This window comes from Cavia porcellus, unplaced genomic scaffold, assembly GCF_034190915.1.
Source record: "Cavia porcellus strain 051 isolate PalLab524CR breed Dunkin Hartley unplaced genomic scaffold, mCavPor4.1 scaffold_9, whole genome shotgun sequence".
Lineage (NCBI taxonomy): Eukaryota > Metazoa > Chordata > Mammalia > Rodentia > Caviidae > Cavia > Cavia porcellus.
The window spans coordinates 9914024-9936330 of NW_026947492.1; the positions used below are offsets into that span (position 1 = coordinate 9914024).

The 22307-nt window shown below is 49.0% G+C and overlaps 1 protein-coding gene across 3 annotated transcripts in view; it reads right to left on the reverse strand.

The window, feature by feature from the left end:
* Dscaml1 (DS cell adhesion molecule like 1) overlaps positions 1-22307 on the reverse strand; it is a 300532-nt gene that overhangs the window by 273804 nt on the left and 4421 nt on the right. For all 3 annotated transcript variants that reach the window (XM_063255848.1, XM_063255847.1, XM_063255846.1), the window contains exons 2-3: positions 10925-11242; positions 5226-5372 (exon numbers count right to left, since the gene is read on the reverse strand). In XM_063255848.1, coding sequence (XP_063111918.1) covers positions 5226-5372; positions 10925-11242 — 465 coding nt within the window. The remainder of the gene's footprint in view (positions 1-5225; positions 5373-10924; positions 11243-22307) is intronic.

The following is a 22307-nucleotide window of genomic DNA, read 5'->3' on the forward strand; positions in this document are numbered from 1 at the left end:
GAGGGCAACTCATGGTTCTGGAACCAACCAGCTAGCGTGCAACTGCAGAGCTGCCTGCCTGCTGGGATGTTGGAAGGAGTCCTGGGGAGCTGTGGGTGCACTCTAGGTGGGTCTGACCTGGCTGTTCCTCAGACTCCTCATCTTCAAAATGGGAATCGTGATAGCACCTACTACATGGGATGCACGTGAAGATTAAGTGAAATGATGAATGAAAAATTGTATAAGAGCTCAATAATTGATCACTTAGTTTTATCCTAAGCATTATTAGCACCATGATTATTTTTTCTGGGTAGCCATCTGACCAGCCACAGAATTCCTTGGCAGTTTTTGAGGGCTGTGCCTTTGAATCTCTAATCTGGAACGTGTGTTTAAAGGCTTCAGAAGGCAGAATTTTCTCTCCAGGCTGTTCTGCAAAGCCTGACACTGTGCTAACAGCCAGCAGGGGCCAAACTGCACTCCCTGAGTTGCCTTGAGCCTGCCGTCAATTTCCTACCAGGCCAGGTGGACCACCACTGTCCCTTGTCTCCAGTCACCCCAATAGGTGATAGCTAAGACCTCCAACCTGACACCTAGCAAAGTGTCCCAAGAGGAACCCACAGAAGCAGCTCAGTATAATAGAGATAAAGAACCACTCTGCCTAAATTCAGGTGATGCCACCAGTGTGCTGTGTGACCTAGGCAGGTCTCTCTACCGCCTTCCACATGATAGCCTATCAATTTCATCATCATTGTTAATTATCTCCCATGAGCACCAGATGGGAGGGGGGTCTGAGGGAAATGTGGATCCTGCCCTTGAGGGTGACATGTGATGTAGCGGGTGGGGATACAGGACTTACGTTATAACAGGACAAAATATGATTAGTGTCTTCAGCCAGGGACTGATAAATTTGGGCAGGAGTTCAGACAAGGATTCCCTAGGAGAAGGTTAATCTGGGTGATTTTTAAATCCATTCTTAGCAGAAATCGGAAAAGACATCATGCAAAGAGCGGTATTTGAACAAGACTTTGAAAGATAGGTAGAGTTTAAACACAAAGAAAGAAAAAAGACTGACAGGGAAAAAAAGTCCCTTGTGCGTGGTTAAAATTCTGTGATCCGAATACACAGAACATGGTCGAGTATGGGACCTTTACTAGTTACAGAGTAGGCTGGTTTTAGGGTACCACCCGGTGTCCCTGTCTTGTCTGGCCCAAGTTGGTATAGGCATGATACCCAAAGTAACTTTCAGATCAGCCTGGTCATTTGTAATTAGTGAGTCAACTCTGAATTCCAAAGCAAAGATGATTAGATTTGTTTGCTACACCAGACTCACTCATCCCTGTCCACTGGGGCTGAAGACACAGCTGAATTCTCAGTCCTTGGATCAAGACAGTTTTTGGGTCTCCTGGTAGGCTCAACCACAGCCAGTGCCCACAATAGCTTTTATAGTCAAATAATTGTTTTGTCCACTGCCACCTGAACTGAAGATCTGTTGTCCTTTGGAAAGATCTGCCCAAAGCCCCTGGTCACTGCTCACAGAGCCAGAGTTCAACACAAGGGCCAATGACACATTTCTGTCTCCAGGAAAGTGCAGGAATCTGGACCAGCACTCCTCCTAAGTTGACACCTGAGGCCAACCAACTCCTGAGAAGCCTGCACTGGAAAAACATCAGGAAGTAGAGGAAATTGGAGGACCTTAGCTCAAATCCAGGCTGCATCCCTGTTAGCTATGTGGCCTTGAGTAAGATGCTTAACTTCCCTGGGACTCAATATCCTCATTTATAAAATTGAAAAACAAAACATTATCTTTCTTAAAAGGTGATTGTAGGGATTAGAGATAACATACATAAAATGCCTAACCCAAAAGAGGGCTCCATGCACGACCAGGATTTTCATGAATCTTGTTATTATTATTATTCTGTGACAGTACTATGCTGGTTCTGGGGACAAAATGATGAAAAAAGATACATAAGAGAGAGGAAGGCAGGTCTCCAAGAATGGAACCAGAGAGGCAGTAAGGTCTTTGTATCAAGCCTCACGGAAGAGGACACAGAAACAGATTCGGGCAAAGTATCAATATGGAGATGAGGTTACCAGAGCAGATGAAGCAAAAGAAATAAAAGGGATAAATTAAGAGATACAGAAATGTAAGGAAAACCTTGGGCCCCTGCTACTCTGACGATCACTAGGAAGGTGCAGGAGAGCTGGTGACTCACTAAACCCTCACTTTGCTGGCGAAGGCAGCTGTGGCAACAAGAATTGTCATCTTGGGATCCTTGAAGCAGGACCTGTAGCCAGACTCCTCCTTCCCTCCATTTCTCCCTTCTCCAACACACAGTGTAACCAACACATTCCCTTCCCGGCCAGGTCTGGTGACAATCCAGAGCTCTATCCTCATGAACAAGGAGGCTCAACCAGCCTCAGCTTCCAGCGCAGCAGCGGATACATCTGGTCCATATCTGAGTGGCGTCCAAAACTCCTCACTGGAGCCAAGAGAGCCTGTCAGGATGCTGGGGAAGAGCATGCTGGGAAACTCCCACAAGAGCCCGCATCAATATAATCAGGTCTGGTGGAAATTAAAAGCTATTAGGAACAGGGCCGAATTTATCTTTATATCCAATAACATGCATTGTAATGGTGATCATGCAGATGGGAAATTAAACCACATCTCAGCTTCACTGGAGGCCTTAATTTTAATTTATGTTTCTGCACAGCCCTTAGCCCTCCTATGCCCACCCCACCTGCTCCAGAGAGCCTGTTCACGCTGAGACCAAGTCTCTTGGGAGGGAAGTCGGGGCAGGCATCTGGCAGATCAGAGGTGAGAGGCTCTGCTCTTTACGCACACCTTTAAACAGACAGATTGAAGGATGGTGACCAGCTTGAGGAATGGGAAATTGGGGCAGGTGAGCAGAGGCAGAGGTATAGTAAATGGTTCTGGAAAAGCCAGCACCTTGGGCTGTCTGTCCATCCTCTGATGCTTTGAGAAGAACACAGGCAAAAAGCCTATTATGGCTTCCATGGGCAGCTCCAAGATAGTCATAGAGAGCCAGAAAGACTAATCTGTGAGCAAACTCAATTCATGGAGCTCACCTGAATCCCACACTTTCAAAGAAGCCCTGGAGGGCGCCTCCCACCCACACGAGCCTGCAGCAGCCCGTATCTGTTCCCTCACTCCGAGATCTTGCTCTCCCTAATGGGATGCTTCCTGTGACCCTAACTGTCCCACATCAGCCTCCTTTGTTCTGTGTCCTGCCTTCTGGCACCAGCTCTACCCAAGTACAGCCCTGGGTAGATCCAGAAGTCAAAATCAGCGCAGGTACCTCACTCCAGAAGCCGGCCCTGAAGCATGGAGGAACACACTCGGCCTTCTTTTTGTATCTAGAGGTCTCCCCAAGTCTCATGCACTCATAGATGGGGAGTCCTGAAGTTGGCTGGATTAGGATGTGTGAATGTGGATTAAGGATGTGGCCCCGGGATTAAGGATTCGGATAATGAAATCCCCATCCTGGGTATGGCTGGCACCAATCACTAGGCGTAAAGCCTGGACGGAATATAAAGAGAGAGAGGGAAGGCAGCCCTGCTGCGTTTTGCTCGCTGCCTGGCCCACCCTATCATGGGCTGAATCTCCTCTGTGAGGCCCCTCGGCTGTGCCGCCCTGGTTTGGAGCCAGCCAACTACTGATTGAAATTTCTACAAACTGTAAATGAAATAAACCTTTCCTCCTTTAACTTTGGTTGTCAGATATTTAGTTTCAGCAATAAGAAAAGCAATTAAGACACTTCTCCACCCTTCCTTCACCTCCAGGACAACTAATCATTAAGTCTCTCCCACCGCAAGAAGCAGCCACCTAGCCTTCCCACCTCAAAGCGCACACAAAACACATTCAACCTGGGTATCGATAGCATGAACATGGGTAGCAGAATTTTTATAAAAAGTCAGACTATTTGCATTTTCCAAAAGCATAGAGCATGTGGGCCCAGATTCTTGTCTCTCACCTATCAAATCTAGCAGGAAGCAAACCTCTGCTCTCTCTGATGCTTCCTCCAGAAGCATGTTAGACTTACGTGCTATGGGAAGATGGTTTGGATCTAACGTGCTGTAGAAGGATCTAGAATAATTACGGATGGGGCTGAAGGGCTGGCGGGAATGGGGTGGTAGTCTCCAAGACCAGAGGAAAGAAAGAAGTTCTACAAAATCAAAATTGTGCACATTAGCATCAAGGCCACTTCCCCGATAATTATGCCCTGTGGGGCCACCAGCCTAGTCTTGACATCAAAGACAGCCCTGAAGCACCAGCTACAAGGGCCGCCTGGGGGCCTCTTACCCCCTCAGCTCCTCAGCACAGAAGCAGTTCGCCTTCCTTTCCTCGGTTGGCTCTGGTGCTGTTACCCCATGTCCTCCACGCTTACCCTCATTTCAGTGCCCCTGTCCAGGCTGCTTCTAGTCTCCGTTAGAATTCTCCAGTGTCCATCCATTCACCCACCCACTGACCACTGAGTGAATGTCCAGCCTTCATGTGGAAGGCAGGGATGTGTGGATAGAGACACCGCACTGAAAGGATGAAAAACAGCAGGACTCTTGCTGTGTGCAGAGTAGCTGGAGGCCTAAAGGGAGACTAAGGACTTGAAGACCTCTTGGGGTGTCCAGGCCTACCTCCTGTTGGAGGAACATCCCTGCTGAGGTGAAAAGGGAGCACTAATGAGGGGCTGGTGACCACAACAGCACAGTGGCATGAGCCAGCACCATGGTATGAACCCTGTCTCCCAAAACCAGCCACCAAAGAGTCCTCATCAAGGATTCTAAGGGAATCTTAACCTTAAAAATTCAGGAGAAAGATAATGTCTCATGTGCATGCTTCTGAGTCTGGTTCTCTGAGGATTCCATCTCATTGCACAGGGACGAGGACTGCAAATGGCCTCTCCCACCATCTTCTGCAGGTGAGGCTTTCACCTGCCTTAACCCCTCAGGGAAAGATCAAGCAAGCCAAGCCCCACTCTCTGGGGAGAAGGACTCAACCCTATCTATTGGGACCTTGACATACCCAGCACAGACCCCTGGCCTGTGGGTCTTCAACATCCCACACAGAAACAGACCAGAGACCAAAAGATGCCTACTTGCTGAAGCATCACCAGAGCACCAACAAATCACTCGCCAAAACCAATTCCAAGATCGTGTTTAGCTCAGCAACCAGCTCAGGCACCAACCTCCACCCAAGAGGCCCCATGGTCTGCAGTCCCGAGACCCCTTACCTGGGATGATGGAGACTGTGTCTTTCTCCCAAGATACAACGCTAACGTATTCCTGCACTGAAGAGGGGATGAGGCACTTGAAGACGGCCACGTTTCCACGCATTGACCTTTGATCCTCCACCCGGACGGTGTAGGGTTCCCTGAAAACTGCAAGATTGGGAGTGGGATACAGAAGAGTGTCACAGCCTATACCAGCACCCGTGGCACACCCATCCTCCCCCTTCTCATATCCTCCCTCCCACCTCCTGCCTGCCCATCCCAGAAGTCGTTGCTATGACCTTGTTCTTGTCTGAGCAGCTCCTCCTCCACCAACTTCCTCCCCATCCACTGGCAGCTACTCTCCCTCAGAAACGACCACTTCTTTTTGGAAGACCGTAAGTCCAAATTTCAATCTTCCTGTTTTAGTCAGTATTAGCAAACTGTATTAGATTTTATTTGAGGATATCACTAAAGCCTGCAATGTCATCTTGTCAACAAGAGGACACATTGGGGATTTAGCTCAGTGGCATAAGAACCTGCCTTGCAAGTAGGTGGTCGTGAGTTCGATCCCTGATACCGATTAAAAAAAAAAAAAAAAGAAATATGCTAGAGTTCTCCTAGTGAAACCAAACTAGATGTCCCACTTTATTCCTGGACTGAGGAATTCTTTTTGGGCATGTGGCTGCCTTAGTTACTTTTCTGTTTTGCTGAGACAAAATACCAGATGCCCAAAGTTAAGAGAGGGGAGGTTTATTTAGCTCAGTTTGTAGAGGCTTCAGCCCATAATTGGCTGACTCCGAGGCAGGGTGGCATGGCAGAGAATAGTTCATGATGGGCAGAATGTAGCAAAGCAATAAAGGGTTTTACCAGCATCTTTCTGCCCCTTTTAAACTGTATTTATGCTGCCAGGGTTACGGCAATGCCAAGCCAATCACTGAACTGATTTAACAATCACATAGCCTCGATCCCACACTTTAGATCACATAGCCTTATCACACACTTTAGCTCCAGCCACCTCTGAAAAACTCGCTCCTATGAATGCATGAGGTTTTGGGGGGACATCTAGACCCAAACCATAACATTCTTCCCCTGGCCCCCCAAAGACTCATGTACATTCCTTTATACAAAAGGAATTAAGTCCATTTCTAAGAGTTGCCAAAATCCTAACAGTTTCAGCATTGCTAAAAATTCCAAGTTGCAAATCTCTTCTGAGATTTAAGGCAAACTGTTAGCTATGAACCCTGTATAAATAAAAAGTTTCTGACATACAATGGTACAAGATAAACTTTACCATTCCAAAAGGTACAAATAGGAGGATACAAAGGAATAGGACCCAACAACTCCAAAATCCAGCAAGGCAAACATTAAATCCTGCAGTTTTATGTCCAGTATCCAGTACCCAGAAATCTGTGGCAAGATATGAACTCCAAAGAACTTGGGTGGCTCCGCCACCCTGCTGGTGATTGCTGCTCCTATGGCTTCTCTCTGGGGTCAGCTCTTCTCCCTCTTTGTGTTTTTCCTCAAATGATGCATAGTCCTGGCTTCTCCAGACTTCTAGAGTTCCCAATGCACCTTCAACTTCACACTCACACAGCTCCACCCACTGCTCTCTCAAGGGCACACTGCCTCCCAGGTCTTCTTCTGAAATCACAGTGGAAGCTTTCCTAACCCCACAATTCTGCATTCTTCAGACACCTAAAGCCAGTGTCATGTTTGCTATCAAGGTGGAGCAGTAAGCAGGTTTCCTTCTCTCTTGCCTGTAGGGGTTCAGTGCCTGGGTCACTGAATATTCTGAACCCAACCCAAGATCCAAATTCTCTAGGCCACCATCATGCTGGAACATACTGCTAGGGAACTCTCAAAGCAAATTCTTTCACCTTTCCAATGCTGAGGCTTCAAGGGCTGGAGGTCTCCTGGTGCTTGTGATGTACTCACACTATCTTTTCTGTTGTCTTCTTCTTGCTAGCCTTTTTGGTTACCAATTTATCCTCTGTTCCATCTTTGCAGACTGAAACTTTACTGGAGCTTCTTTTCTGGCTAAATTCACAACATTTTGAATCACTGGGTTCTTTGCTCTTTATTCTCAACATAAATCTGGCTAAAAGCCACAACAGTAGCTGTGCCACTGCCTCAACATTAGACTGCCTTGAAATTTCTTCTGCAAGATTAGTCTGTCACCTTCAATCTCAGCATCAATCAAAGTCTCTGGACACAAGCAAAATGCAAACAAACTTTCTTCCAAGCCATAACACATACATTCTGGAGTTCAACAGCCAATGCAGTCTTTCTTCCTGATAGAAACCTCCTGAGCTTGTTTTTCTGAACTATAACTAGAATCTCCAATCAAGTACAGCCTAAAGCATTTCAACTCTACTTTTTCTCCAAACTTTTCCAAATTCTTTCTACAAGCCAGTTCCAAAGTCTCCTGAGCCACATGGTCAAGTATAGTCATAGCAATGATCCCACTTCTGGTACCAAATTCTGTCTTTGTTACTTTTCTCGCATTACTGGACAAAATACAAGAAACTTAAGAGAGAAAGGCTTATTTAGCTCAGTTTGTAGAGGTTTCAACTCATAATTGGCTGGCTCCAAGGCAGGTGACTTGGCAGAGAACAGTTCCTGATGGGCACACTGTAGCAAAGCAACAACATCTTTCTGCCCCTTTTATGCTCTATCTACACTGCCTGGGTTAGGGTGGTGCCAAGCCAATCAGTGGGCTGATTTAGTAATCACACAATCTTAATCCCAACATCACTCACTCTAGATCCAGCCATCTCTGAAAAACTCCCACCTATGACCACATGAGACGTTTAAGGGATACCTGGCTCAAACCATAGCAGTGTCTATCATTTGCCAAGGTAAAACCCACAATATATGATCTAACTATAACAGTTTAGGGCCACATCTATATGAAAAATAGCCTGTGAAATACAGTTAAAATACTGAACTATCTGGAAGGTCTTGGCAATTGACAAGAAGAGAGAATATTTGAAATTATGATCGTCTCTGAGAACACAGAACTCCAGATTCCCTGAAATAAAGCATTCCTACTGCTCTCTCCCCTTTTCCTCGCCTACCTGCAGCCTCTGGCTTAAGGTCTGCACAAGCCTCAGCCCCTGCCCCCTTCAGAGCCATCTTCCCTTCAAGGTCCTGTTGCCACTTAGGGCTGGTTTTGGGCACCGTCACCTATAACCACTTATGTGCCTAGTCCTGCATATAGGCTGACCCAGCCTTAGGAATGAACTTGAGGGTTTTGCCTCTGTCCTGTGCTGGCCTTTGCAGAGGCTTCAGCATCCTTTCTTTCCACCTCTTCCTGCCAAACAGGGAGCTTCCAGAGTCACAATGCCTACAAACCTTGTCTCTCAGCAGGAACCTGGGCAGCACGCCCTTCTCCTCTCCTTGCCATGGTTGCCAGGGTGACACTTAGGACTCTGGCGGCACCTCTGGCTGTGCACCTGCAGTCTCTCTGGTATCATCAGGAACCCCTTAATTGGTTTTATTTCCAGCCCTCCCTGGCCCTCCTTGGGCCTTTATCACTTCCCTTCTCTGTACTATAGCTGCATGGGAAAGTGATGCAGTGGAGGTGGAGAAAATACCATGGACGCATTCCTGGCCATCTGTGGCTGTGTCCAGTCCTTCTGTGGGACTGGCAGCATCACCTCCATTAGTGGGACACACACCTGGTTCAAAGGAACCTGAGGAAGCTGACCCTGGAGGACAGCAGATAATCGATGTGAAAGGGCTTGGGCATGCATCATCCTGAGGGTTCTAGAAGACAGCAGAGGCTGATGTTATTAGCATCAAACAAACAGACCTTCATCCTCCTCCAACTAGCATGGGGCACTAAAGGGTGAGTTAACCTTCTGGAGCATAGGTTGCTTCCCTTATGAAAGCGGAAGGCCCATTGGAAACACTTGACATTTGCTTTTTAGTGTGATCGACTGGCTGTGTCCTTTTGGGCAAGTTACTTAACCTGTTTTTCTTTTAGTTCCCTTATCTGTAAGAAACTCTTTGTGGACTTAGTGTGAAAACTGCATCCCAATCCAACACCAGGACTACAACAGCAAAGGCGACTTCCTTTCCCTTGACTCCAGTCCTCCAGGTTATGGAGGCCCGAACACCAAATCCAGGCGTCATATGAGCACTAATATGGCATTAGGAGCTGAATGGGGCAAAGAGATTCCCTGGGGAGGCTTGACAAGCATCCCCTGAACACAGCCCTAGCTCTGAGAACACTCGGTTACCCAAGACAGACTAACAACTGAGGCAGAGACCCTGGCTCCTGGCCCACACTTTGCTCCAGAGGTGATGCTAAGGCAGAAAGACCCAGGAAGTCAGGGAGATGATCTTGCAGGGTCTGCTACCAGGCACACTGACTGGCTGGGAGTCCTACACTGGAACTGCAGTCCTGGATCAGCCCAATACAGCAGCAGGAAAGATGGTAATTCCTTGGCCTGGTGCCACTACACCAGGCTGGCCAGAGGGGCAGCTATCCTCCTGCACACACACAAAAAAGCCCTTCTACAAAAACCACTGCCTTCCCTTCAGAGCCTTCTCACTATCTGATGCACGCCTTGACAGTTGAGAAGGGCACACTAGTGTATCGTGATGTCCTAGTTAAGAATGGCTGATCTAAGCCAATCGCTCACCTCCAGATCTGGCCCAGGTCAATTTTCTCTAAGGGCACACACTTGGGAAAGCCTCACTATCTTGTCCCTATTGATTCTTCCAAAGATCCAAATTCTTCACTGCTAAAAGGTTTTCAGCATGAGTGTTAGTCTGAATACCTATCTCCACGAGCTATACTATGCCCAAATGTCCAACAGTTTGGATAGGCAAACAACACACCACCTCATTACACAATGAAATATTACACAGCAACTCGTGAATGACCTCCCACCACCATGGACAGCAGGAAGGGTAGATCTTACGACCAAAATAGTGAGCCCAAGAGTCCAGAGGATATGTGTTCTGGTACTCCATTTAAATAAAGGGCAAAAATAAGCAAAAATCTAAATTGCTAGAAGTCAAGAAAGTGGTTACCTTTAGGGGAATGCTGATCTTAAAAAAAGCAGAAGGGACCCCTTGAAGGCACAGGTATCTTGTCTCTGGATTTTGGCATGCATTGTACCTTGTGAAAATCCATTCAGGGGGCTGGGGATTAGCTCAGTGGCATAAGCGCCTGCCTTGCAAGCAGGCAGTCCTGAGTTCGATCCCCAGTACCGATAAAAAGGAAAAAGAAAAAAAAAAAAAAAAAAAAAAAAAGAAAATCCATTCAGCTACATACTATGACCTGTGCACTTTTCTTTATATATTTCAATGAAAGGCTGTTTTTGAAAAGGAAACTCTGCCAGTGTTTTCCATGAGTCCAGCACTGAAGTGAAAATGGTACTTAGTTTTAATGAGCATCATCTCATTTAACTGTTCACGCACTCATGCATGAGGTAGGTACTTGCATCAGCTCTACAGATGAGGAAACTGACACTTTCCCTGCCCAAGCTTTCCCTGCTCAAGTGCGTTCCCTGCCCAAGCACACCCAGGAGATAGCCAAGCTGAGATTCAGGAGATCAAACTTATCCCTGAGTGAATGGCTTCATCCAGGCCCCCAGGCATGTCACAGAGAGGTCCTCACAGTGATCACTTCCCAACCTCATCCCCATCCCAAGTTCAGCTTTCCAGGCAGAGCTCTCCAGGTGGGAAGCAGGTGTCACGGTCCTTACCTGCTTTGACGCGGATGTTGGGGCTCCGGATCTTGCCGGCAGCGTTCTCCGCGGTGCAGAAGTAGTCATTGTCGTGGATAAAGCTATTGAAGGCGGAGGGGGAGAAGGGGTAGAGCTGCAGCGTCCCATTGGCATGCACATGCCGGATGTGTGGCACATCGTAAATGTCGTCCCCTGTGGCCAGGTACCATCGAAGGGCTGCACTGGGAGAGCCCGCAGCCGGGCAGGGCACCACCACCCCTACGGAGCTGGAAAAGGTCACCTGCTGCAAGGAGTCATTTACAAAGTAGAGGCTGGTGCCAACATCTTCCAGGCGGGCTGCAGGGAGGAAAGGGGAGAGTGGTTAGGAGGAGCCCTAGCAATACCTACGGAGTCCTGCAAGGACCATCACACACGAGTAGCCATTCCACAAGCACTTCCTGAGCACCAGCTATGCACCAGGCATTGACAAAGAAGAGTAAGAGACACTTCCTGCTCTTTAGAAGTTTCCAGCCCAACGTAGAAACTTAAAGGTGTCATCACCCATGCCAAGCCAAGTCATGGCTGCCATAAACTCTGTCATAAACCCAGACGACTCTGGTGGTGTCCAAAGTCACTATCTACTATGAAATTTATGTGTTAAAGTACACTAACATGCTTAGATAAACATTTACTGAGCACCTACGCTCTACAGGTCACTTCCCATTCATTTCCTTGGCTCCCATGGTTCTGAGATCAGGTGGCATCCTTGTCTTTGTATCAACCCTGTCTATAGTCTGAGGACAGTTATGTGTGGTGGGCTGCCCGAGGGCATGCAGCTAAGTTACACAACTGAAATTGGAACCCATTGCTTCTAGCAAGTATCTTAGTTATATCTCTCCTATATATACCATGATTGAGAGCCAAAAGGGCTCAGAAACCATGGCCTAAGAGAAATGGCCAGAATGTTGCTGTCCTGCAAGCTGGGGGACTGCATGAGGCCTTGATAACCATCCTGGACCCCTAAAGGTCTCTGGAAGATGTGCTGTCATATCGGATGAGGACCCAACGTGTAGTGGGTGGGGAAGATGAGAGCTTGAGACACACCCACTTCTGAGAGGGGCTGCCTAGGGAATTCCCTTGCCCCCACCGCTGCTGTACTTACAAGACGGGCAGAGGGCAAGATGGGCAAGACTGCAGAGACCCCTTCTGTCTCTGCCAAATTGCCACTGCAGCCTTCCACCTCACAGGGGAGGGTTTGGGGCATAGAACACCAGTACTTTTTCTCCTGGGGAGCTGCCCTGGATGTTGGAGTCAGAGGCCCTCTCTCTGACCAAGGACCCTGCCCCTTTAAGAAGGCCACCTCCAGGCAACCAAGAGCAGAACCAGAGGAAGAGAGGCCCTGATGCCAGTTCTCCAGCTGGAAGCCTTTCCCTCTCCACCAGGAAGATCAAGGAGCAAACAAACCACTGCTGCTTGTTTAAAGAACATTGCAGGAGACCCAACTTGACCTCAATTTCTACAACTTTATGGGAAGGGGAGGGCCCACATCCAGACTGTATTAATATTCGTGGCTTAACTTGGAGCCGAGCCTCCGGGGAGAATATCCAAGGCAGGTCGCCGAGGAAGGCCATTAAGCCTCATTGGCCAGAGCAATTCACATCATCTCATAAAAAGCAGTGATGAAGCCATTAGCAGCCGCGCTGGAAAAAAAAACATTCCTAGGTTCCCTGCCACAGTGTCAGGGCATCCTCTCAGTAGCAAACGCATCTGCTGGCTCCACTGGTCTCGGCGCCCTCAGTGGCTGAAAGGCACCTGGAGAAGGGCGCAGCGGCGCTTGCCACCCCCTCCTCACACTGCCTCCTGCCTCTGCTGTGATGGTCACAGGGGTGATGATTGAGCAAGTCGTCTGGGGTACGGGGAAGCTCAGAAGCTAGCACAGCATTCCTAGGTCTCAGTGGATGTAGAGCATCCTCTACAGTTGTGAGTTGCCCCATTTCACAGGTAAGCAAACTGAAGCGTAAGGAACCTTCTCAGCATCTGCAAGTAAAAGACCCCATTTCTACTAGCCCGCTTACCTTTTGAAAGGCTCCCTTACCAGGATTCATTCAAAAAATAGTTACAGAGCATCCTCTACACACCAGGCGCTGTCACTGGGACCTGACTTATATGCTCTCATTTCATCCCCCCTCCCTCTGACAACTCTACAAGGTGGGTACCACTGTCATCCCAGTCTACAGATGAACAGACCAAGGCACAGAAAGATGGAAGAACCTTACCCAAGATCACACAACCAGTAAGTGAGAACTCTACTTAGCCATGGGGTGATGTGTGGCTAGCGTGTGACCACTGCAAAAGTAAAGACAGTCCACCAACTTCCATTTTCAACTGGCCAGAACAAGAGCAATGCACGCACATTGGTACATATTTCTCCTGGAGGGGTTCCTGCTGGACTCTAGACTAAGCCCATCGATCTGGGTCCTGAGACAAACAGATACCCTCACTGTGGCAGGTTCATGGATCGTAGAAAAGCCATCAAGGTAGGGAATGACTCTACAATGTGCCTGATAAATGGACCTAGGAGGCCGAGAAAGAACCTGGACGGGGAGGAATCGAGGAACTGTGTGATTTATGGGAGAGAATAAGGAAATATGTAAGGGTAAGTCTGATGTGGCACTCTGTAACGACAATACCTTGGGGAATAATAGTCACAGCCCCTGATTTCACTATTGATGACAAGCCTAGCTCTGTGCTAGAACCATTTGAGATATTATGTTTCTGCTGTAGTTATTATATTTAATTTTCATAATTTCCTAGGCAGTGTTACTATCACTGTTATTTCCATTGTGCAGATAAGTCAATTAAAGACTGCACAGTTATCCAAAGTTATACAGAGTGCAGAACCAAAATGGGAGCCCCACCCTGCCTTCCATCAAAACCCGAAGGTGGCTCCACTTGTCCTGTTGAGTGAACAAATGTGAAGGCAAATTGAACCATAAAATCTGGTTTTCCGGATTTTGAGGATACCCCCCCCCATCCTTTGCTCCATCCCAATCTTACCCCCAATTAGCATTCTTTGGCTCCCTTCCTGGCAGGAAATCCACACCCCTGCTTCCCCCAGGAGAGGCCCTGGCCCACGCTGTCTTTGCTCTCATCACGAGCAGCATCAGCCACAGTGACAGCACCCTTCCTGCACTTCAGGGCCTTGGGTCTTGCCAGAGCCAAGGACACAAGTTTCCCAGCAACTACAAATGGGTATATTTAATTGATGAATTGACTGGGATTGTCCAGCCACCTGTCAGGGCTGATGAAACAGTGGATTTATAGCAAAAGGCGAGTAGCCTCATATTTCTCCCACCCCGGGATGTGAGTTGCTGTCTTCTGAGTCTGGGGGAGCTGGGGAGGACTAGACACACCATTCATTTCTGCTCACGGCTTTGAGAGGGCACTGCTGTTATGAAACATCACCCTCAGGTGTAAAACAATAGCCTTTTGCACTTAGCTTGGGTCCATATTTTACCACCACAAGGCACCTGTCAGCGCAGAATGCAGAAGCCTTTAGATGAACATTAATTTAGTCTCACCCTACCTGCCAAGAGAGAGGAGTGGTAAATTCATGCAGGGGAAACTGAGGCACTGGTCACCAACTATCTCTGCTATGTGATGAGTTTAAGACTGGGCACAAAGATAGCAGAGGGGCAGAAATTAGAAGCGATGGGTGCGTTCGGCTACCCAGGGACGGAGAGGTCTCTCTCTGACCCCATAGAGTCTGGCATGGCCTCTGGGGAGGGAGCTTCTCCTTTGTCTCAGGCTCCCAGGGAGGCAGGGTCCAGCAGAGCCCTGGCTGGATGCTGATAGAACAGTCCTTCCTCTGAAACTCACCCCTCACTTTCTGTGTGACTCAGGCAAACCCCAGAGCCTCTCTGAGCTTCAGGGTCCTCATGTACACAGGAGTGGAATGGGGGTGCCACACCTCACCTGCCTCACAGGCTAAGCAATGCAAGGGGAGTGTGAATGTCTTTGTCTCCCCCAGTGACGGCAGACGGCTGAGAGGAACTGGTCCCAGCTCCTCCCAAGTGGCAATGGTGCCTGTGGTTACTGAGAAAGATGACCAGGGCACAGAACCACCCTGAGGCCCTGCAGAAATCAAACCCCTTCCTATGCTCCACTTCATCCTTGCTGACTCCTACACCGTTCTCTGCTGCCTTCCCAGGTGCCCTCGGACTCAGGGACTGGCAAAGACTTCATTCCCCCGGGAGACACACAGGAAGCACAAGCTGCATGCTCAGCAGGGTCCCAGTGGTGGTGGGAGACGTCCAGGACAAGGAGAAGTATCTGTGCTTCCAGGATCTCTTAGAGGAGGTGGTGAACAGGAAAGGGGCTAAGCACAGCAGTGAGCTGGGTTCAGGGGTGGCCTGAAGCTCTGAGTTAGACAAGAGGAGCTCGAATGCTGAGCAGGCAGAGAAAGAGCTCTGGGTGTGGGGGCCTGAGCCAAGCTAGAAGCCAGATGTGAGCAGGAGAGGAGGAGGCCTCCAGAGGTCAGCCTGAGCAAGTGCTGGTACAGCCACGGGTGAGCATCTTTGCAGGCCACTGCAGAACCTTTCAGGCTGCAGCACTGGATGAAATGAGGCAAAGCCCGCAGGTTTGGTGTGCAAGGCTCCCAGGAGTAACACCTGTGGAGTGGTGGAGGTTTGCCAACATGGGCAGGCAGGCACAGGACGTTGGAGAGTCCTCTGACAGTGGCCACTGGTTCTTTAGACCCTATGCCTGACTTTGTTTGGACCATACACCTATTTCCCTGGCTAGTGGTACCCAGTCCTCAAACAAAGGAAAGCCTGGGGCAGGGGGCTTCGATGCTTCAAGGGCACTTTCTCATTTAAACTTCACATAGACGCATGAAGTGGGGTGGCCTGTTGGTCTGATTTTATGAAGGACAGAAAGGAGGCGCAAGATGACACAGAAAGGGACATGCCTGTAGTCCCAGACTCTTGGGAAAAAGACTGAGACACGGAGCCTGACTTCAGCTGAGGCCTCTCTGGCTGCACGACACGGTCAAGTTTTTGCCTCGCAGTGCTGAACAGTCCCAAGTCCAGGGCCTTGGGGGTTTCCCCTCCCTTTTCCTCCAAGGCAGTCCCAGTTTGGAAGGCAAACTCCCCGGCAGAGCAGGAGACCCAGACTTCCCCCTTAAATCCTACTCACACCCTATAGCTCTCTCCTCCCTGTGCAGAGAGAACCAAGCAGATTTACAGAGGGAAACAGGAGGAGGGGCGAATGCTTCATAAATAAAAAGAGAAACATCCAGATCAACAGAAAAGCTTCTTCTGGTCAAAGGTGGAGATGGATTTTTAATAGGAAATGAGAGTTATGGGCTTGGCTGTCATGTGACAGACGCCTAGACTTAAACCTATTTAATCTTCTCCTCCGTTTAACACTGAGCACCACCCCGACACTGTGTTTCATAAAACAGGCTCCAAATCGCTAGGAGATTAGAAGTATAGAAATAGCACAGCAGTATTTTTAAACCAGAAATCGCCCCTCGGCATTTGGGCTGCCCCCAGGGTCACTGCTGAGACCTAAATATCCATCACATCAACTCACTGCTCACCAGCGCTGTCTGGTTATCGGGATTAGTTTGGAGAAGGAAACTGGACACCCATCCGGTGACGCCCACTGACGGCCGCTCTACCTGCCTGGGTTGGGATGGGGGTGCCTGGCTGCAGACTGACGGGTAGACTCAAGCTTTCTCTGGGGTGCCTATTGAATTATCCTCGTGTCATTGTCTCCGTCATTGGAAATGACAAGCTAAGGGGACAGAAGCAGTAACACCTCACCATCTCCACATGGAGAATGAGTCATTTTGTTCTCTTCCCTTACAATATTTACTCCTCTCATTCACTGGACTTTTAGTGGAGGAGCATCTGCCACACCCCCTCATAGATGGGCAGGCCCATCTATGGCCAAGTGGGGCCACACAGTGAGACACCAGGCATCCTGGTGCAGGCATAGCAGTCGTGAATGGGGGAGAGAGCCAGACTCTGCGGAAGCAGGATGCAGGCGGAGTAGGCAGGACCGAGTGGCCAGAAGGCATCGCTCCCCTGCAAGGCTTTGAGCTTCCTAAAAGCAGCAACCATCTTGGTCACCACGTTATCCCCTGAGGCCCTTAGCACAGTGGGTAAAAGTGCAGACTGTGCTCCCATCTCCCCAGGTTTAAATCTGTCTCTTGCAAGTATCACATCCAACCTCAGACAGGATAGCGTTGCCCCTCTGTAACTTAGTTTCTTCATCTACAAAACAGGAGTGACAGTATCTACCATCAGGGATGGTTTTTGGTACATGGAACAGCCTGGCACCAGCCAAGCATCTTTGGCTGTCATGAACATTGCCCTTACAGAGGGAACGCAGTAATACTTGCAAGATAAGTGAATCCTTATGTGATAAATATTTACTGTTCACCTAGCATGATGATCATAATAATAACGTAAGCCAGCAGTGCTCAAACTGCTTGGGCAGTTGAACCTGGAGAGCTTGTTTAAGACACAGAGCCTTCCATAACAGATTTCCTGAGTCTGTTATAGGGCCAGAAATGCTGTCTCTTTTTTTCCTGAGTACCAGCCCATAGAAAAAGCAGGTGTGCCATACTGGACTTCCCGTCATGCTTCCTGACAACAGTTCCCATCAGTGTAGCTGCAAGAAAATTCCACCGCATTAATTAACCGGATTGGGTGGTCAAATTAATGAAGTAAACTGCTGTGATCAATACCAGCAGAGCATCAAGATAGCCAGGCATTGCTGCCTCCAGGCCTGGCACAGAGTTCTTCACACAGGGGTGGGCTGCAGAGGCTTTCTGCACTGATTTTCAAGGCTGATGACTTCACCACATTTTCACACAAAGGTCTTCATGTGAGACATATTGTATACCTTCGCTCTGAGTATTCTCATCCCTTAGTTGGGAAAATTGGGCCCGGGGAGAACCAATCAGCATAGCCTCAGCTCAACCGCCAAGTCCACTCAAAACTAGGTGAGAAGCAGCTAGACGCCAGGAAAACCTCTTGTGGCACATCTGCACCTTGGAGATGTCTGCGTCTAGACCCAGGGAGGCCGAGTCTCCCAGACAGACCGCGCATTTCCCAGGCAACCTCAGCTGGTGTTGTCCTTAGACAAGCTGGAGCAGCTGGGACCAGTTCCCATGTCTTCTGCCTGTGGTTTCCCCCAAACAGGGTGTCACACTCAGTTACCACTATCGTCACCATCAATCACCACTACTTATGTTTAGTATTTATGCTCTGCCAGACACCTTAAGAAGTCCTATTTTGTACTGTTGCTCATTTAGTTCAGATAAAAATGCCTCAATGTAACTATCTCTTAAAAAAAAAGTTTGCTCCCTGCATCGCCTAGCTGGTGGCAGGCAACAATTCTCAAGCCCCACACTCACCTGGGAGGGATTTTCTGACACAGGAGAGCAGTGTAGTATATGATCATTCTGAATTATTAAGGACTTCTCAGCCAGTAAATGTTTCATCCGTCCCTCCACCAAGTGCCAGCAGCTCACTACCCTCGTCACTAACGTGACCAAAAGCCTATTCCCATTTCCAGCCCCAAGGAGATCCACTGCCCACGTAGCCCCACACCTTACCCTTTGGAAAGAAGGGTGGTTCTGAATGTTGTTTCTTAAAATCATCACACAGACATAGTCTCTATAACCAGCAGCCACAAACTCATGAGCAGGGAAGATGTGGCCCCTGCACCACTGGTCCAGGAGAAGTTATGAGCAACAGCTGACACTCGGACAGCCTCTTTAATCTTCCAGTCATTTCTAGACAAAGCCTGTCAAAGGAAGGCCCCTCACGGCCAAGAAGTTCTTTCTAGGGAGTTGGCTCAGACAGCACAGTTGTCCCCAGAGAATCCTCGATTTAGATTGTTAACGCTTGAGGGACTTAAGAGATTATTTTGTCCAATCTCTTCCATTCACGAAGCCTAGAGAGATGGAGTCACTTATCCTAGGGACTCAGCTAGCCAGTACCCAGGCTGGGACCAAAGCACTGTCCCAGTGTCCTCTCGGTAATTTCTACCTCACTGTCAGAAAGCTAGTGACCCAAAACACATCGTGGAGCGCTGAGATGATGTCTGATGAGGGTGCATCAGAGGAAGGAGAGATTCTGTAGGTCTAGAGGAGGGACCTCGATGGGAAAGACATCCATCTAGAAGACATCCATCCGAGTGGGGGAAGTGGAAGAGGGCTTTGCCTCCATCTGTGTGAGCAGCAAGGAATGGATCACCGCAGGGTTTAGCTCACTCTGATAGTGGGCTCTGAAACAGAGCTGCAGGATCAGGAACAGGCCTGCTTGCAGGAAAGGAGCTCTCTGTCGCTAAAGTGCAGATGTGATGGAAGGAACCTGTGCACAGGGCACCAAGGGTCTGACTAGAGAACAGACTCCACGTCCTTCAAAGCGCCTCCCAAACCCAGAAGACTCATTCAAGGCAGTCATCTGGTTCTCCCACTCCCTCCTGGCGCAGGCTCCTCATCCTCCTTCAAAGCCCATGGCTCTGGGCAGCCCGTACCAGGAGTGCGTCCATGACCTCTAACTCAGCAGTGCTCTTGAGGGATCCATGGTGGGACTCTGTGTCATGGATTCTCTGAAGAGAGGGAGACTCACCCGAGGGGAAGTTAGTCCCAAACCCTGTGGTGTGAATGTGCGTCTAATCACTTAGAAAGGGGACGGGTGTGCAGAGCAGGTTCCTCCTCAGCCCTCTGGCCTGGGGCCACAGGGAGTCTGCCAGGCTTGCTGCAGGAAGGCCATCGCCAGCTTGGCTGCGCCTCATCAGCTGTTCCTTATGATGATGAAAAGCAAAAGCTAGGAAAATTCTCCACATGTGGGGGGCCTACAGCGGGGGAGACAGCCACCAGCAGCTGTGAGACCTTAGCCGTTCTCATATGATGAAATGATAGTAATTATACTTACGTTTCAGCAGAGCAGTTACAAGGCTAAAACTGGTTTCCTGCGGTTGTACATGTGTGTGTCTATGTTGCCTCATTCAGCATACAAAGTATCATCACATGAAATACAATTTTATACCACCCCTTACATACATAAGTCATAACCATGACCCTCAGGGACAGCAAGTATTTTGTCCATTTTACAGATTAAGAAATAGAGGCACGTGAACTATTATGCAATTAGCCTAAGTTAGACAAGCTGAGCCTTGTTTTCCAAGTCCATGGACAATGCTCTTTCCAACACACACACACAGGCACACATCTCTTTAGAATCAGTTTAATGAATATGCAACTAGCATTTGAATAACGGTTCTTAATGAAGATGGTGCCCTTGGAAACTGTCAGTGCAAGCGTCATGTGAAGCAAGGGCACGGGGAGGGGCACAGAGTGCTGAATGGACGGGGAAGCGGCAGCTGGAGTGGCAGGGGTGGTACCCAAGGCTAATGCTGCTCATGCTACAGCCGTGCTGGACAAACATCTGTTCAACAGGGCACACGGCCCCCCCACACTTACAGGGCCCACGGGCTACAACCTGCCACAGGCAGCCCTTGACCTCCGGGTCACATGTTCCTTCCTTGTGGCAGACTGGGTTGTGGACAGGAGGGTCACCCGGAAACCTCCGAGGTCGTGGGCTGCCAAGGGTGTTCTCTATATTATGTGGGACAACCACACGGAAGAGAGAGGCTCATCCCGCTAGGGACAGACATCCAGCGGCACTTAGCAGGCTCACCCCAGGAGGTACACTTACACACACCTTGCATGGCATTAAGGCCAGGATTCTCTCATTCTGAGCATGGTAGGGGTATACAAACCAGTCCTTGCTGGCAGATATGAGACCAGCCTCTGCCTCACCCTTCAATCCAAGTCTGGAGCCACTATTCCGCTAACCACAGCCAGAGAAGGGAATGTGCTTGGCTCCCCAGGAACACCCAGGTGCCTGCATGACTTCAGCTGCCTTGGAGAAGCAGAGTCCTACAGGCTGGGTGATACATGGAAGGAACTGATGTTTCCTGCCCTGGCAACCACTTATTCTCTCCCACTGTTATAAAATCTAAGCCAGTGGGCCTGGGCAAAATTGTGGTTGGTTAATGCAAGTGCTCAGGGCAGGCAGGATCTGCTGATGTATTTTGGGGAGAAGGCAGGGGGAGGAAGTGCAGAGAAAAACAGTGCAGAGAAAAGAAGAAGCCTAATATTCATTGAGCACCAACTCTGTTCTGCCTACATTATACCATTATCTCCTTTAATCCCACTCTCACAGCTAGAGAAAGGGAGGCTCAGAGAATCCCAAAGTCACATGCCAGTAAATGCTAAGCCAGGACGTGAGTAGAAGGTTTGCTTTGACTCCAAATTTCCACCATACCAGCAGGTTTCAACTTTTCCCCACCAAACTCCAATATAGAAAATGGATAAAAGCTCTGGTTGAAAGAATTTTGGGGAGGCTTGAAGCTTTGCCCACTGGTTCTTCCTGTCTAGCCCCTGAGAGCTCTGCACGACATCCTTCAGAGTACAGGCTGTGTGGCCTCTCGTAGACCAGCATCCCCCTGGATCAGTGGGCATACAGAAAAGTACTCCGAAAGGTTTGGGAGCTGCACCTGCCGGGGTGAGACCTATCCAGAGCCATGGAAATGCAGACCTGGATCCTGCCTGAGGCCACATTGCCATGCAGCAACCCAGCTGTCTTCAGGGGAGCAAGCATTCAGCTCCTCTGAAGTGCCTGACTTTCAAGCGTCACCCCAAACTCTTCTCACGTTGCCTCAGGTGACCACAGTGACTGTCTCACATCACTCTCACCAGAGCCACCCCGCGTGCTGGAGCTGCTCTACTGATGGTAGAATAAGAAGCCAGACTGCTCCCTGAACCTCCTGGAGGCCACAAACCCTTCCACGCTCTAAATGTAAGCACTGAAAACTAGAAGACTATCTCACCCACCCCATAACCCTATGTATCCACTAGAATTCTTCTAACACTTGATTGTAGCCCTAAGCACCAAGCTTCTTCGGGTCTCAACAAAGAGCTAAGGTTGGCCTTGGATTCCTAAAACCAAAACCCTGCAGCACTAGAGAAGCAACTCATGCTCCGATATTTCTCTGCCTTAGGGTAAGTGTCTGTATCCACTGCCATGCATCCCACCCCAGTACCTCCAGTGTGTCTGCCCTGGGATACAGGAGGTGGTAGCTATAGGCCTGCTGGGTAGTTCAGAAGGTGAACTCAGTGTTAAGGCCTCATAGGCCTTAAAACTTAAAAGGTACTGCTAAAGAGGCCAGGTCTTCTCACGCCAGCCCCATTGTATGCAAAGAGAAAGCCATTGTCTGCTACTACTGAGGCTGAGATCCAGATGCCCATGCAAGAGTGCTTGGCTCTTGGCCTGTCTAGGTGGGCATGCAAATCTATATGCAAATGACATGCAAATCTGGAACTGCCCTTGGGTTC